The sequence below is a fragment of the Dermacentor andersoni genome, chromosome 10 (assembly GCF_023375885.2).
Source record: "Dermacentor andersoni chromosome 10, qqDerAnde1_hic_scaffold, whole genome shotgun sequence".
Taxonomy (NCBI): Eukaryota; Metazoa; Arthropoda; class Arachnida; order Ixodida; family Ixodidae; genus Dermacentor; species Dermacentor andersoni.
This window is the reverse complement of record NC_092823.1, coordinates 5,415,279-5,432,279: the sequence shown is the minus strand read 5'-3', so window position 1 is coordinate 5,432,279 and position 17,001 is coordinate 5,415,279. Positions and strand designations below refer to the sequence as shown.

Genomic DNA, 17,001 nt, shown 5'->3' with positions numbered 1-17,001 from the left:
TTTAACATGGGATGGTATACAATCCCCCTTGAAAATTACTTTTACGCAGCAGGTATTCCCAAAGCAGTGCACTTGCGTAATGATCATGTCCTCGTTTGCCGGCTTGATGAGGCTAGGTAAATCATCATTGGAAATGGCAATGTCATTGTCGTTAATAGACCGGCTATGGATGTGTCGTCGATCGGGATAAGGGGGTGCATTTTGATTCCGCCTAGCTCCGAGATTTCTTGAAGTTTTCCAAGCGCACTCGCATTGTACACGTCTATGGCGAGTATATTCTTGCGTGGATTTATTCTGATGTCTTTAATTTAATCCGGCACCGCACATTCCAGAAAAATGGATAGGGCTTGCCTATTCAGCAACCGTAGGTTGCTTGACGGTTGTTCCGGCATAAAGAGATGACGTGGGGCCAGCGCGCAGGCCTTGACTTCATAGTCGTTGTACTCGCAGGAGTGGACGGCGCTGTGTTGGCAATCTTTCTCTTCGCCCTCTTACTCCGGACAGGTATGAAGCCCTCGTCGGATGAGTCATCTTCCGACATAGAGTACAGCTCGATGTCACTGGGGGAGCCAACTCGCTTCCTTGCAGTTGATGGCCGTGATGACTTCTGGCCAGACGGGCCTCTGGCATGCTCCGCGTCTATGGCCGCAAGCCGGGGAGGCGAGGCAGCTCGAAAGGCGATGATTCCACCAAAAATTCACAGAGCACAGAAACAATTGTTCTGTCAAGAAAACACTTCGGAAAGGAAAGTTATGTGCATGGAGACTGACGGAAATCGGGCTGCATCACGGGCGTTCAGAGTTCCCGAAACTTGCGTGCGGGACTGGCGCAAACAGAAGGAGAATATTTTCGCCAGCAAAGTAACAAGAAAGGGTTTCAGTGGACCAAAGCAGGGCTGCTTCGCCGAAATAGAAGGGCTGCTCGTGGAATACGTGCAAGAGCAGTGAGCGGCACAGCAGCCTGTGACGACCAATCTGCTCAAAGTACGGGCGATGCAGTTAGCCCTACAGAAAAGGCTAATGCAGAGTGACTTCAAAATGAGCAGGTGCTGGCTATAAAATTTTATGAAAAGAAAAGGCTTTTCTCTTTGAAGGCGTTGAGGGATACACCAAAAATTGCCCGAAGAATATGAAGAGAAATCGCACAGTTTTCAGCGGTACGTTTTGAAGTTGCGCCATAGAAACAGCTACCGCTTCGGACAAATTGGAAATGCCGATGAGATGCCGCTCTACTTTGACATGCCTGCCACCGCAACCGTTGAAAAGGGAGCGAAACAATTGTGCGTTTTGTCTTCCGGCCACGAAAAAACTATAGTCACCACGATGCTTTGTTGCACTGCAGAGGGGCACAAGCTGCCCCCATATCTTATCTTCAGATGGAAGACGCTCCCAAAAGGAATCGTGTTTCCGAGTGGCATGATTGTGCGTGCAAATGAAAAAGGTTGGATGACCACGGACTTGGTCGATGACTGGATTGATAACGTTTGGCGGAAGAGACCTGGCGGCAATTTGGGTCTGCGTGGCACGCTTGTGCTCGATGCAGTCAGGTGCCACCTTGACCAGCGCATCAAGGACAAACGCTGCATGCACACTGATCTTGTCGTGTAACCCGGCGGCATGACATCGCAGCTCGAGCCGCTCGATGTTTCTTTGAACAAGCCAGTGAAGGATAGAATTCGGGCGCTCTACACCAAATGGCTTGTCAGTTTCTGCCACGAATTCACGCCTGCCAATAAAACGAAGCATGCCTCGCTGCAGGACTTTGCTGGATGGGCGAAAGATGCATGGTGCACGATCCCGTCTGCCATGGCCAACAAGGCCTTTAAGAAGTGCGGGATTTCGAATGCCTTAGACGGCACCGAGGATGAAATGCTTTGATCTGTTGATAGGGGTAAGGAGTTGTCTGATAGCAACGACGAGTGATATCTATTGTCCCACGCAACTCGTACCGTCACAGGGAAAAATCTTGGCGGCTAAGTACGCCGCTTCCATTTGTGTTGTTATTCATCGTAACTTTAGTGTATTGGGAATAAATCTGTTCTTTCCAAATGAGAGAAAATAGTATTTCTATAAGAAAGCACGAAGTGTGTGGTATTGTACTCGTCTTCTTCTTCTTCTTCTTCTTCTTCTTTTTTTTTTTGTGTGCGTGTCATGGAAAACGGGTGCGCGTTAGAATCGAGTAAATACGGTATGTGTTGTCCCACTGCAAGTGACACTATCAGCCGCGGGGTCGGAGTAGATGAGAAAATGTGGCTGACTTCACTTAGTAATGCCGATGTGAAGATATTGTTGACATGGCATTAAAGCATACCTTTCGTTGGTGACTCTCAGATTCAAGCGAATGCATTTTTTTCATATTCAGGTTTGCCTTTTCTAATTGCCTGATAATTTGGAAAATTTTGCAGCCTCTTCCATATAAGAAAACTCTATTGGCGCTGTTCTTATATACACAAAAGGTTAAATTTCATTATAACAATGTTTTGTTATAATGAACCAAATTGCTGATTTTACCTACTTCCTTGTAATAAGGTTTAACTGTACTACCAATCGTACACTATTAATAATAGTACTATCAATAGTTTTTGCACTCTTGATAGTTTGGTAATGACTAAACTATCACTAGTATGCTGATAGTGTTGCATCACTAGTGTCTGCCCCTTAAAGGGCCCCTCACCAGGCCCCATAGCAAATTTCGGTTATATGCTGGAAGTTCCTACGTGCCCGCTAAGGAATGTTCAGCCACAAGAATTTTTCACATTGGTTTATTAATAGCTGAGATAAAAATATTTCAGTACCGCAAACCTATGATTTTCAGGAGGCAAGCGCCACTGCTAGGAGAGACACTCTCCCCGCTTGCCCTGTCTAGCCTCCGCAAGCGAAATTCCTTCCCTGCGTTCTCTCATACCGGACCTCGAGGATCACATGATGCATACGTCACAGGCCCTGCCTTCATTTTTTTTCCCCCTCGCTTTTTTGCGTGTGCTGCACTTCCGCTGGCGGTGTTATGCACGAGCTGTTGTGTTTGTCTTGTTTTGCACAGTGCACACAAGTCAGTGCTACACGAACACTGAGGCAGACACAAGCGGATCACAGAGCATGAACTGCACACGCTGGAACACAGTAGAAAATGGCATAGTTTCGGTGTCAGTGCACATGACTGCACGACGTGGGAACAAGCAGACGAAATGGAAGTACATCTCTCTTGCTAGTAACGTGGCCGATCCCTATGTTTGTGGACGTCTGACTCACGGCTAAGCATTCCGAGCATTGGCAACGCGGACTTTGTGACCAAGATTCGCCCGTAGAATCCTTGGACATGCAGCTAAGCCTTTCAGCAGTCGGTGTTTTGGAATTACGGGACCAAGCACATTGCAGACGCAATCCTCGGACCCGCGGCTAAGCATTTCGTGCATTGAAGTCTCCGACTCGGCGATCAGGCAGATCGCGCGTGCACTTCTTGGGCCGTCACCTAAGCATCTTGTACATTGAGCGTCGACTCCTCGAGCCCACAACTAGGCATTTCACACATCGGCACCTTGGACTGCGCGACTAAGCACATAGAGTGTCGACTACTCGAGCCCGTGGCTAGGAATTTCGCGCTTCAGCACTTCGAACTGCGCGACTAAGCACATCGGCACCTCAGACCCGCAACCAAGCATGTTGCGCGTCCACTCTATTATCACATTGTCACGATAGCTCGTAACAATATTTATATACCACCCCTTCTTAAAGAAAACCTCTACATGAGCTCTGTTCGCTAGGCCCCTTGGGCTGGCACAGACACCTAACTGCAGAAGTGATCGAGGCATCATACAAAAGTACAATTCTGGAAAGCACCTAGCAGCTGCATATCTATCGCTGGCTCTCTGATCCTAAGTTCCACGGCCATTGTCAAGTAAAGATGACTTGGAAGGCTGCTGGCTCTCAGAGCCTTCAGTCAGTAAAATGATCAATTCTACCAAAAGAAAAAGATGCCTCACTGATTGTACTGGAGACTGCTATCAATTAGGCAGCCTGCAGGTACAACACTCGAACTATATTCATGCCCACACAGAGTTCTGCACCTCACTTGGTTTGAAACCCAGGCACCATGCTCTTTGTAGAGCATGGCGAAGAATGCTTTGCAGAGCAGCAGCAAAGAATGCCATACAAAAAGAAGGAAGGGGAGGGGTAACGAAGGCACACCAGACCAGAGGCCACATGTACAAGAAGCCCCACATCACAAAACACCCCAAAGACTGCAAACTTGGTGTCTTTTAGAGAACTGAAGAGAATGAAACTTTGGGAGCCGTTTTCTCAAAACTATTCTTTTGCCTTTCTGCTCAGTTTCTGGAACTGATTTCTTTGTTACCATTTAGCATATTTTGACTCCATTCTTCTTGTCGCATTCCTTGGGCTGCACTGCAGGTCACGACATTCTTGCTTTCTTATCTTGACTCTTTGTAAGTTTATGGTATCACTGTTCGTCTACCCCGAAAGTGTGTTTAATGCCAAGGTAACAAAGAAAGTGACACTCCAAAAAATTTTTGTTGTGAAAAAAAAAAGCAAGAATATCACGACCTTCATTCAGCGTGCATTTATATATGCAGTCAATAACTTAACAAGCCTTCTTCACGTTTTTTAACTTCCCCAGGCTCTCCAGAAAGTTTGAGGGGAAAAAATTCTGCTCAATAAAATTCAATAAAATGTTCTCAAGGTATCGCTCTGAAACTTTTATGGCAGCATCAGGGAGACATTCTAAACATTGCCAATTTTAATTAAAATCCATGAAGAAATAAGGAAGTTGATTTTCAAAGCCACGTCCCCCCTTGATAGAATGTTTAATGTTTATGGTCAGAGTACCCCTGCTACAAGGGCAGCAGCATTTTTCCTTCGAAGCTCTGCACAGTGTGGTGGCTAGAGGTTGTTTCCATTATTTCCAGAGCACTTCCAATTTTGTCACATGTAAGGCCTTTTGTGGAGTCTTCTGCAAAAACAAACAAGAAGCATAAAGGCTCAAGTTGGGGCATTGTTGAAAGCATCTGTGTGACCTGCTTCCAGCGTAGTCAACGTTCATGCTTGTGGAAGACTTGCAGCCGTTCCTAGCGGAGTTCCAAACTGACTCTCTAATACTTCTTTTTCTCGCTGCAGTGCTGGAAAGTGTCCATTGGTTGTTCGTCAAATGTAACATTGTTAAAACAGTAGACTTAGATTAAGACGTCAAGTTGATGAAAATAGGCAAGCACTTGTCAGAGAATGCCGTTTTTAGTGCGCTAAGCTGTGAGCTAGGTATCGGAAAATCTTTTTATGATTATGCTCGAACTCTCTGGCTACATAAATCAATAATTCTGTTGGTGCTGTTATGTGTAAATGGGAGGGGGGGGGAGCGAGGAAAGTTCTGTCTTTTGCAAATATGAAATGGTTGGTCACTCAGTAAACCTGAGTGTTGTCATCGTATGCAGGTCATGGCAACTTCTGCGCTTCCCTCGACAACCTGTGGTGTTTATCCGTATTGTGGGCACCCACAACACAGCAAATGAGGTGAGTGTCTGCCTCCCACTCAATGTCTTGCCTTGAAATGTCTACTGTAAGGGCATTCTGCCTGTAGGGCTTGGAGAATAAGAAATTTTAGAAGTTTATAATTAACACGGTGAGTGATGCAACTGAAAATGCTACGCATATTATTTACTCCTTCTGTGCCACACTATTATTAACCTGAATCCTACAAAAATGTCCAAAATCCTTCTACTGCAGAATTCGTTATGAAATACAATGTCGACATTATCTTGCAAAAGTGAAGCTAGGAGTAACACAGGAATACCTATTGTCAACTAGCAATTGGAAATTACGAAAAAATTAAAGCAGCCGATCCTTGGCCATTTTTTCCCAGAAATGTGCGGAGAAATTCAGCTCATCCGTGGCATGGAAACCCTGAAAAAAAAAAAAAAAGAAGCAAGCCTGAGAATACATTGCAGTATGTGCAATGACTTTCAAATGGATAATATTATGCAGATATTAAGAGTACAGTGTTTAGTTTCCCCATTGCTCTTCAACACAATGTTTCCTCTCAACGAAGGCAGCTTCGATAGCAATGCCCTGCCTATTGCTCCATTACTCACTTCCAGTACTTGCTGTAGACAGCTAAATAAACAGCTAAGTAGACAACGACCATCTCAATTTCGTTCAAACTTTGACAAAGTCAGCAAAAGAGGCAGCTTCGTGAGGACAGCGTTGAAGGACTATGCGGGCTACTTTGCTGTTCAAACAAGATGGTGGCTGAGCATAAGGCTTGGAAACTTGTCAGGAAAGTCATCTGTTTGCATGAAAACCTGCTCATGCTTTGGTAAATGCCTAATGTAAGTGACATTCTTTTTTCATTAGTTTGCATGCACAGTGTGAAAGTAGAGTTATAAATAGACTATTCTTAACTTTCTTATTTTTCTTACCTTTAAGCAAGGTGTCATCGTGTCGCAGAGACGTCTTACAGACAGCTCCACATGCCTTCTATTGCTTGGGCCCTAATCTGTCTTTGTTGCTGTCAACTTAGATAGACTATATAATGCATGCCAAAATCGGAACACATTATCATTTTTTCTTCCTTCCCTGGTGCATTAGTAATCCTCCAGTGTTGGCTTCTGACAAAGGAGTGGTGACAGAATGGGTCGTATTCACTAACCCCTAAGCTGGGGATCACGTCTGTAGACAGGCCCTAAATTTGACCATGCCACAAGGAGCTCGTCTACAGAAGCACGACTCTCTCACGGCATTGAAAAGCACAATTCAAAGGAAACAAATATGTGCTGCCATCTCTCTGGAAAAAATAGTGCATGGTGGTGAGGTGCTTGTTTCCTAGATGGTACCATTTTTCTTTTGTAGACAGCAAAGTGGAGAGCGTGTGTACAGGGCATGGCAACTTCTGATTTTGGTGCGAATTTTGCCACACTTCCCAACGTGGATTCCGCAAAGAGGCAGAAACCTTTTAGAGATAGCAAGATTGCAGCATTGCTGGAGGAAAGAGATGACTCTGACAAATGAATACATGTTGGAGCTCGAAAGTGACACTGACAGCAAAAGTTGCGACAGAGAAGATGAGAATGACTTAAAAGAGCCAGTCACTATGCCTGTGATTTCCAAAAAATGGCATGACAAGGGAGCCGAAAGAACTTGGTTTGTTTTTCAATGAAGTCCTGGGATAAATGTCTTGTTTGCTCAAGTAAGTCCCATTGATATATTTGAGCATATTGTGGATTACGAACTTGCTCAATTGATTATGGAGATAATTTGCAAGAGATTCTGAAAAAAGAAATTGCTGACCATCTTGCTTCCTGTGCCGAATTTGAGCGCAGCTCTTCAGCTGTTTCGGCTTTTCGATATATTGAGGCAAAGAATTTGAGCAAGACATGTATGTACAGCTACAGACTACTTTTTATTCTTCACACATACCGTATTTACTCGCATAATGATTGCACTTTTTTGTCAGAAAAATTGACGCAACATCAGGGGTTATTGTGCCAGTACAACCTGCCCGGATTCCGAATCTACAAGATGCAGAAATTATCCTGCGAACGCCCTTTCGACAAACCCGGGGCTGCGCCGAAAGGCACAGCGCCCTAATGCTCCCTTGACAAGTCAAGATGCTGTGCCACCAGGCAGCGGTGTCCTGTGCAGGAGCATCAGCGAGCGACATGCCCAAATGTGCAACAAAGTGCTAGACAGCCTGGCGCCGTATTTCCTTTTCCCTGGAGGTCACCGCGCGCAGCAATTTTGAGGCGGGTGACCAGCACGGTCGCTGGTTGGACCTCTCGGACGACCGCCGAGTGCTGGCTTTGTATTGGGCCGTTTGAGTGACAATCGTTTCTGACGCCGCCGCCTGAAAAACCGGATCCACCGAACCACCGTGAGCCGAGTGCTGCTCTCGAGTGGAGTGAGATGTGTTACGCATTGTAGCCTTGCCAGACGTCGCCGTGCGGGAACAGTCGCGTTTGCTGTTAGCTCTCGGCCCCCGTGCCGATCTGATCTTGTCCTGTATAATGAGCTGTATATAGTGTATAAAGTCCCTTTTGTTATACTCACCGACGCCTGACTCGGAGTCTTCGCTACCAACGCTCTGTCACGAAATGGGTGACGAGCGCTACGGGACCACCTCAGAGTAGCAACGCGAGCTGGCAACGCTCTGTCACGAAATGGGTGACAAGCGCTACGGGACCACCTCAAAGTCACAATAGGGTGCGATCATTACGTGGGTTAAATTTCCTGTGAAAAGAAAAAAAAAAGAATTTCATCTCGCGTTTGCTGCGGGACACCAAAACGAAAATGGCGGCCGGCGGAGCAAGCCGAACGCGCCGAACGCGCCGAACGCATTTTTTTTTCTTCTCATGAGTACATTACGTGCATTGAAACATTTTCTTCCGTATCAGTAATGAATAATATCGTTAATATCGGCAAGCTTGTAGCAATAACGTAGCCATGTCCACTTTGAGGGGACAGAAACAGATGTGCGCGCTTAGCTGCCAGTGACATAGAAACACATCGCAGGCATGCTGCAGAAACTGCGGTATTTGTCTCTACTACTATCCTAATACGGTACGTTTCCACTAAGGGTGGGTGAATATCTTAGCTGTGTTACAAGTGTCGGCGTATGAATAGGGTACGCTTTTAACGTATCGGTGTAAATGTGGCTACTATCGTTGCCGCTCTCAATTTGTTGCGTGCCCACGAGTGCAGACGAGAAGAATCAAAAGGTGCCTTTTTTGTTGTTGTTGTTGACCACAGCCATTATAAAGCCTACACATAATAAAGGCAAGTTTGGTTGTAGCTTTTTTTTGTCATGGAAGTGCGGAAAGTGATGAAAGGAATGAAATGGGGCATCTGCTTAAGAATGTTTGGTGCGTGCCTAACGCGTGGTTTGTGTTGAGTCGTTCGTGTAGCATTCGACAGATGGTAATCGCGATCAATATTAGCTAGACTTGGCACATGACATATCGCGGCGGCAAGTTCGGGGTGCGATCATTACGCGAGTGCAATCATTATGCGAGTAAATACGGTATTCCTTCTTGAAGAAACACTCCACTCCCAGTTCTTGATTGTCATGAAGGAAGCTTTGTGGTCGCAGAAATGGATGGATATATGCTCGACTTGCTGCACCAATAGCTGGTTCAGTGTAGCGCACCTCTGGATTCTGGCGGTGACGGCACTGGGCCTCTGATCGGGCAGCTCGTTTAGGAGCAGCGATAGACGAAGGACTTCCATCGGTTGCCTCGCTCATGGCTCAGAAAGAACTGGCTGAGAATAAGCTATTTATATAGGCAGACGGATTATATTACTATATAAGCTATCTATAAGCCTCGAACAATCAGTCTGGACAACCAGCTACCGCAGACAGAGCGTTGCTTGGAGCAACTGTCTCGCTTATAGGGAGGTCACAGGAGGCAGTGCGTAGGTGCCTAGAAACATTGCGCGACGAAAAGATGGCAGCAACTGACTAACGCCGCTGGTGCTGCTAGCAAGTCAAGTGAAGGTGGCTCTGCGTTTCGGCTTGGGAAGTGCGCACTGTTATCTGCTGATACTGAGCCGGCGCTTCGGCAAATTGAGAACGCCACGCGCGTTCTCTGCCACGTAGGAGGGGGGCGGGTTACACGCAGTGGCAAACGGAAGTGGCTACGCGTTTTGGTTTGGGCAGCAGCACATCATCGAGATCAGCTGCCACCGAGCCAGCGCTCTGATTGCCGCCGCACAGGGGTGGCATGGAGGAGGAGCGAAGAGAGCAAGGCTCGCACCATGCGCGAGAGATGACGCCTGGAGTGTGAGCAAGAGCAGTGCGCTGGCCCCAGCTACAGAGCTGGTTACGGCGAGGCACAACGGCGACGACGACACGTCTGGGTGTCTGAAAGGGTGAAGTTGTGAGCAAGTTTGGGAACAAAAATCAACGAGAATTAAATCAAACTCCTTCTGGATACCATGATGCCTTTTGCAAAGCATCATGCACAAGCTAACCTTAGCAAGCTGTTCGTTGAGAAACCTGCTACAGACCTGTTTCCATTTTGCCGGCAATTAGCCTTATTTTAAAGGAACACCTACTTTTGGTTATGACAAGTTTCCTTCACATGAACAATACGCTGTGTAAAGTGCAATATGGTTATAGCTCTGGAAGGAGCACCACCACACTGTTGGAAGACTTTTGTGACATTATTTACACAGCCTTAGATGCTAATGAGGTGTCATGTGATCTTTTCCTGGACACAACCAAGGCTCCAAGGACACAACCAAGGACACAACCAAGGCAGTTACTGCTGAAAAACATAGAACTGTTAGGATTTTGTGGTCCCTTTCTGAAACTACTTAGTACTTCATTACTTTCTAATCGTACTCAATTGGTTTCTGTCAACAATTACTTCAGCAATAGCATAACCTTGAAGTCCGGAGCTCCACAAGGTTTGGTTCTCTCCTCTCGTTTATTTAATCTATACGTAAATGATTTGAGTTCTGTAATAAATAAATCCTGTACATTTCAATACCGTATATACTCGCATAATAATCACACTTCTTGTCAAGAAAATTGATGCAAATTCAGGGGTATGATTATTAATTATGCGGGGGAAATTTTCCACGAAAAGAAAATTTTTTTTTCATCCCCCATTTGCTGCGGGATGACAGCAGGTCAACAAACAGGTGGCTGTCGCTGTAACAGTGCGTAACACAAAAACAAAAATGGTGGCCGGCAGAGCGAGCCGAACACGCTGAATGCGATTTTTTTTCTTCTCTTGAGTACATTGCGTGCACTGAAATAGTTTTGTCTGCATCAGTAATTAATAATATCGTTAATATCGGCAAGTTTGCGGCAATAGCGTAGCCATGTCCACTTTGAGGGGACAGAAACAGAGATGGGCACGCTTAGCTGCCAGTGACAGAAGCATATGGTGGGCATGCTGTGAAAACTGCGGCATTTGTCTTTGCTACTATCCTAATACGACACGTTTCCGCTAAGGGTGGGCGAATATCTTAGCTGTGTTACGAGCATCAGCGTATGAATAGGGTACACTCTTAATGTGTCATTGTAAACGTGGCTACTATCGTTGCCGCTCGCAATTTCTTGCGTGCCCACGAGAGGAATCGAAAGGCACCTTCTTTCTTGTTGTTGTTGACCACAACCATTATAAAGCCTACAAATAATAAAGCCAAGGCAGTTTTGTTGTAGCTTTTTCTTTCATTGAAGTGAGGAAAGTGATGAAAGGAATAAAATGGGGCATCTGTTTAAGAATGTTTGGTGCGTGCAGATCGCTTGGTATGTCTTAAAGAGTCGTTCGCGTAGCATTCGACAGCATTCGTCAGATGGTAAGCATGACCATCATTAGCTAGACTTGACACACTACATATTGCTGCAGCAAGTTCGGGTTGTGATCATTACATAGGAAAGAAAAAAATTAATTTTGACATCAAAATTCAGGGATGCAATCATTGCGCGCGTGCGATCATTATGCAAGTAAATACGGCACGCGAATGGTACGGTTATTCTTGCTGCTGGCGCTGTACATCAGAATGCAATCGAAATGCTTCAAGTTGATGCCATATCAGTTATGGATTGGTTTCCCAACAACTTGGTATCGATTAAAATATCAAAAACAAAACTTGTTTGTTTTCGAAACCCACATAAAAGAGTTGACAAAACCGGATCTTGTATTCTGCACAAGTCACGATGCAGTAATTGTTGTACCAAAATGCCTTACTCAAGAACTATGTAATAAGTGCTTAGGTCTTACTTTCGACCAAGATGTGACCTGGAATAGCCATCTTTCACTTATATCCAAGAAGCTTCATGGTACGTCATGCGTTTTATACAACTTGCATTCTTTAATCTCTTACTCTGTTCGTAAACTTATTACGCATGCACTCATTTACAGAACGCTCAGCTATGGCATCACTTTGTTTTATAATTGTTCTCTATCCTGGCGCAAGAAAATGAACTGTCTTTTGAAGACCATACTTAGAAGTGTCAAGTACAATGTTTACCTTTTCCTAGAGTTTGAACCTGTTTTCTAGCACACACCTTCTGTCATTTGATGCTCTCTTTTTGCAGACTGTTTTACGTAATCACTACTGGGATAGTGCTTTTTTAATTCAGCATGTGCCTGTTAGACTGCTTTGGTCAAACCCCCCTTTTCTGTTCAGATATGTTATACAAGGAGCGGCTATTTTACACGGCATTACTGTGTGCCAAGGCTTTTTGACTCACTGCCAGATTCCCTATTTTCTCTGTCTTCAAAACGTGAATTAGTTCAATAACTTTGTGTAAACTTTTCCGAAGTGCCCATACAACCTGCTTAACGTTTACCTATGTAGTATACCCTCTCTTGTAATAACTCTTTTTTTGCTCTTGTTTGCTTAAGGTTTTTTGTTTTAAAAACTGCACTAGCGCCTTTTTACTGCTGGTTGCCGGGTACGGCCCGACAAGTCTCCTCCTGATTTGGGCCGACCCTAAAAAATTATCTGTAAATCTCAAGGTCAAATAAACATTATTATTATTATTATTATTATTGTTGTTGTTGTGTTTGTTGTTGTTGTTGTTATTATTATTATTATTATTATTAAAACATCCACAGAGGGAAGAGGTTCTTGCTTTTGGTGAAATTTCTTCATTTCGCAAACGATAAATTTGTTGGAGAACATGACGACTCTTACCCGCCACGGTTGCTCAATGGCTATGGTGTTGGGCTGCTGAGCACGAGGTCGCAGGATCGAATCCCGGCCACGGCGGCCGCATTTCGATGGGGGCGAAATGCGAAATACACCCGTGTACTTAGATTTAGGTGCACGTTAAAGAACCCCAGGTGATCCAAATTTCCGTAGTCCTCCACTACGGCGTACCTCATAATCAGAAAGCGGTTTTGGCACGTAAAACTCCATAAATAAAAAAACAAAAAACATGACAACTCTCGTCTTCACAAAACATTTGCAGTGTTGAATGCTACTGTTAGGAAGTTCCAAGAAGATTTCATTCCAGAGAGAGATGTAACTATTACCGAAAGCCTTCTTCTATGGAAAGGGCTATCGAGCTGGAAGATGCACAGTAAAACCTCATTAATACGTAGTTGATGGGGACATGGAAAAAATTCGTTCTCACCGGTTATACGCCTTAACCGAAAACCACGAATTAGCCGCGACTTACCTTTCAAAAGTAAAGGAAAACTAAGGAGTAGTACTGTTCACAGTACACATCTTGCTTTAGTCCAAAGCAATGGACCAGAAGTCAGTCTGTTTAATTCACTGCCACAGAGCCCTCGTAGCGACAACAGCATCCTCAAATTCTGAGAGATCTTGGGCCAACCTCGCCATGAGGCCTTTCTTCTCGGCAAATGCCCTCACCACAGCCACAGCCTCAGCAACTGCCGTCAGAGACAGACCTGGATCGTCCACTTCGACATTGTCGTTCTCATTATCTTCAACTTCACAAGGCGCACAACAGCGGCAACAATCTCGCTGTCTGATAAGTCAGGAGATGTTGCCACATCACTGTCTAGGTCACAGAACGATGCAAACTGCAAAGCTTCTACATTACCTTGGCACTCCAACACTTCTATGAGCAGGCTGTCGCAGACACCGGCGTTCTCTTCGTTTTCGCCATTGCTCATGCACACAACGAACTTCGTTCGAGTGAAGCAGTTCTCGGCTGTGGTTGAATCCACCTGCTGCCACGAGTAGGCTTGGTTTATTGCACCGAGCATGTCGATGAAGGACGTCTTGTTACACTCCATTGCTAGCAGCATTCTGTACAGCAAGTTCTTTTTGTATAAATGCTTGACTGAGCAAATGAGCCCTGGTCGAGGGGTTGTGCAAGCGCCGTGGTGTTTGGTGGCAAGAAGAAGAGTTTGATTGCACTCGGGTTATCCAGCATACCGTGTGCTGACGCACTGTCGAGCACAGAACTGTTCTTTATTCTCTCTCAAAACGCTAATCCAGGAGCTAGGCATATTCTTTGAAAAGCTTTGAAGTCATCCAAGCTTTTGTGTTGCTTGTGTATACGACACCCAAGGGCAGTTCGGCACCTTTAAAACACTTCGGTCATACCAGCCGATAACAAGCAGTGGAAGCGTTTGGCTTCTTGTTGCATTGGCCACGAAACCAACCGACAGCCTTTCTTTGACATGCTTGCCACCCACGCATTTTTCATCCAAGCTTTTGTGTTGCTTCTGTATACGACGCCCAAGGGCAGTTCGGCACCTTTAAAACACTTCGGTCATACCAGCCGACAACAAGCAGTGGAAGCGTTTGGCTTCCTGTTGCATTGGCCACGAAACCAACCGACAGCCTTTCTTTGACATGCTTGCCACCCACGCATTTTTCATCCAAGCTTTTGTGTTGCTTCTGTATATGACGCCCAAGGACAGTTCGGCACCTTTAAAACACTTCGGTCATACCAGCCGACAACAAGCAGTGGAAGCGTTTGGCTTCCTGTTGCATTGGCCACGAAACCAACCGACAGCCTTTCTTTGACATGCTTGCCACCCACGCATTTTTCATCCAAGCTTTTGTGTTGCTTCTGTATATGACGCCCAAGGACAGTTCGGCACCTTTAAAACACTTCGGTCATACCAGCCGATAACAAGCAGTGGAAGCGTTTGGCTTCCTGTTGCATTGGCCATGAAACCAACCGACAGCCTTTCTTTGACATGCTTGCCACCCATGGATTTTTCATCCAAGCTTTTGTGTTGCTTCTGTATACGACGCCCAAGGGCAGTTCGGCACCTTTAAAACACTTCGGTCATACCAGCCGACAACAAGCAGTGGAAGCGTTTGGCTTCCTGTTGCATTGGCCACGAAACCAACCGACAGCCTTTCTTTGACATGCTTGCCACCCACGCATTTTTCATCCAAGCTTTTGTGTTGCTTCTGTATATGACGCCCAAGGGCAGTTCGGCACCTTTAAAACACTTCGGTCATACCAGCCGACAACAAGCAGTGGAAGCGTTTGGCTTCCTGTTGCATTGGCCACGAAACCAACCGACAGCCTTTCTTTGACATGCTTGCCACCCACGCATTTTTCATCCAAGCTTTTGTGTTGCTTCTGTATATGACGCCCAAGGACAGTTCGGCACCTTTAAAACACTTCGGTCATACCAGCCGACAACAAGCAGTGGAAGCGTTTGGCTTCCTGTTGCATTGGCCACGAAACCAACCGACAGCCTTTCTTTGACATGCTTGCCACCCACGCATTTTTCATCCAAGCTTTTGTGTTGCTTCTGTATATGACGCCCAAGGACAGTTCGGCACCTTTAAAACACTTCGGTCATACCAGCCGATAACAAGCAGTGGAAGCCTTTGGCTTCCTGTTGCATTGGCCATGAAACCAACCGACAGCCTTTCTTTGACATGCTTGCCACCCACGCATTTTTCATCCAAGCTTTTGTGTTGCTTCTGTATACGACGCCCAAGGGCAGTTCGGCACCTTTAAAACACTTCGGTCATACCAGCCGACAACAAGCAGTGGAAGCGTTTGGCTTCCTGTTGCATTGGCCACGAAACCAACCGACAGCCTTTCTTTGACATGCTTGCCACCCACGCATTTTTCATCCAAGCTTTTGTGTTGCTTCTGTATATGACGCCCAAGGACAGTTCGGCACCTTTAAAACACTTCGGTCATACCAGCCGACAACAAGCAGTGGAAGCGTTTGGCTTCCTGTTGCATTGGCCACGAAACCAACCGACAGCCTTTCTTTGACATGCTTGCCACCCACGCATTTTTCATCCAAGCTTTTGTGTTGCTTCTGTATATGACGCCCAAGGACAGTTCGGCACCTTTAAAACACTTCGGTCATACCAGCCGACAACAAGCAGTGGAAGCGTTTGGCTTCCTGTTGCATTGGCCACGAAACCAACCGACAGCCTTTCTTTGACATGCTTGCCACCCACGCATTTTTCATCCAAGCTTTTGTGTTGCTTCTGTATATGACGCCCAAGGACAGTTCGGCACCTTTAAAACACTTCGGTCATACCAGCCGATAACAAGCAGTGGAAGCGTTTGGCTTCCTGTTGCATTGGCCATGAAACCAACCGACAGCCTTTCTTTGACATGCTTGCCACCCACGCATTTTTCATCCAAGCTTTTGTGTTGCTTCTGTATATGACGCCCAAGGACAGTTCGGCACCTTTAAAACACTTCGGTCATACCAGCCGACAACAAGCAGTGGAAGCGTTTGGCTTCCTGTTGCATTGGCCATGAAACCAACCGACAGCCTTTCTTTGACATGCTTGCCACCCACGCATTTTTCATCCAAGCTTTTGTGTTGCTTCTGTATACGACGCCCAAGGGCAGTTCGGCACCTTTAAAACACTTCGGTCATACCAGCCGACAACAAGCAGTGGAAGCGTTTGGCTTCCTGTTGCATTGGCCACGAAACCAACCGACAGCCTTTCTTTGACATGCTTGCCACCCACGGATTTTTCATCCAAGCTTTTGTGTTGCTTCTGTATACGACGCCCAAGGGCAGTTCGGCACCTTTAAAACACTTCGGTCATACCAGCCGACAACAAGCAGTGGAAGCGTTTGGCTTCCTGTTGCATTGGCCACGAAACCAACCGACAGCCTTTCTTTGACATGCTTGCCACCCACGCATTTTTCATCCAAGCTTTTGTGTTGCTTCTGTATACGACGCCCAAGGGCAGTTCGGCACCTTTAAAACACTTCGGTCATACCAGCCGACAACAAGCAGTGGAAGCGTTTGGCTTCCTGTTGCATTGGCCATGAAACCAACCGACAGCCTTTCTTTGACATGCTTGCCACCCACGCATTTTTCATCCAAGCTTTTGTGTTGCTTCTGTATACGACGCCCAAGGGCAGTTCGGCACCTTTAAAACACTTCGGTCATACCAGCCGACAACAAGCAGTGGAAGCGTTTGGCTTCCTGTTGCATTGGCCACGAAACCAACCGACAGCCTTTCTTTGACATGCTTGCCACCCACGGATTTTTCATCCAAGCTTTTGTGTTGCTTCTGTATACGACGCCCAAGGGCAGTTCGGCACCTTTAAAAC

At 45.9% G+C, this 17,001-nt stretch overlaps 1 protein-coding gene across 1 annotated transcript in view; it reads left to right on the top strand.

The window, feature by feature from the left end:
• LOC126519722 (BTB/POZ domain-containing protein 9-like) overlaps window positions 1-17,001 on the top strand; it is a 199,750-nt gene that overhangs the window by 166,599 nt on the left and 16,150 nt on the right. The window contains exon 11 of the mRNA XM_055065337.2: window positions 5,441-5,519. Coding sequence (XP_054921312.1) covers window positions 5,441-5,519 — 79 coding nt within the window. The remainder of the gene's footprint in view (window positions 1-5,440; window positions 5,520-17,001) is intronic.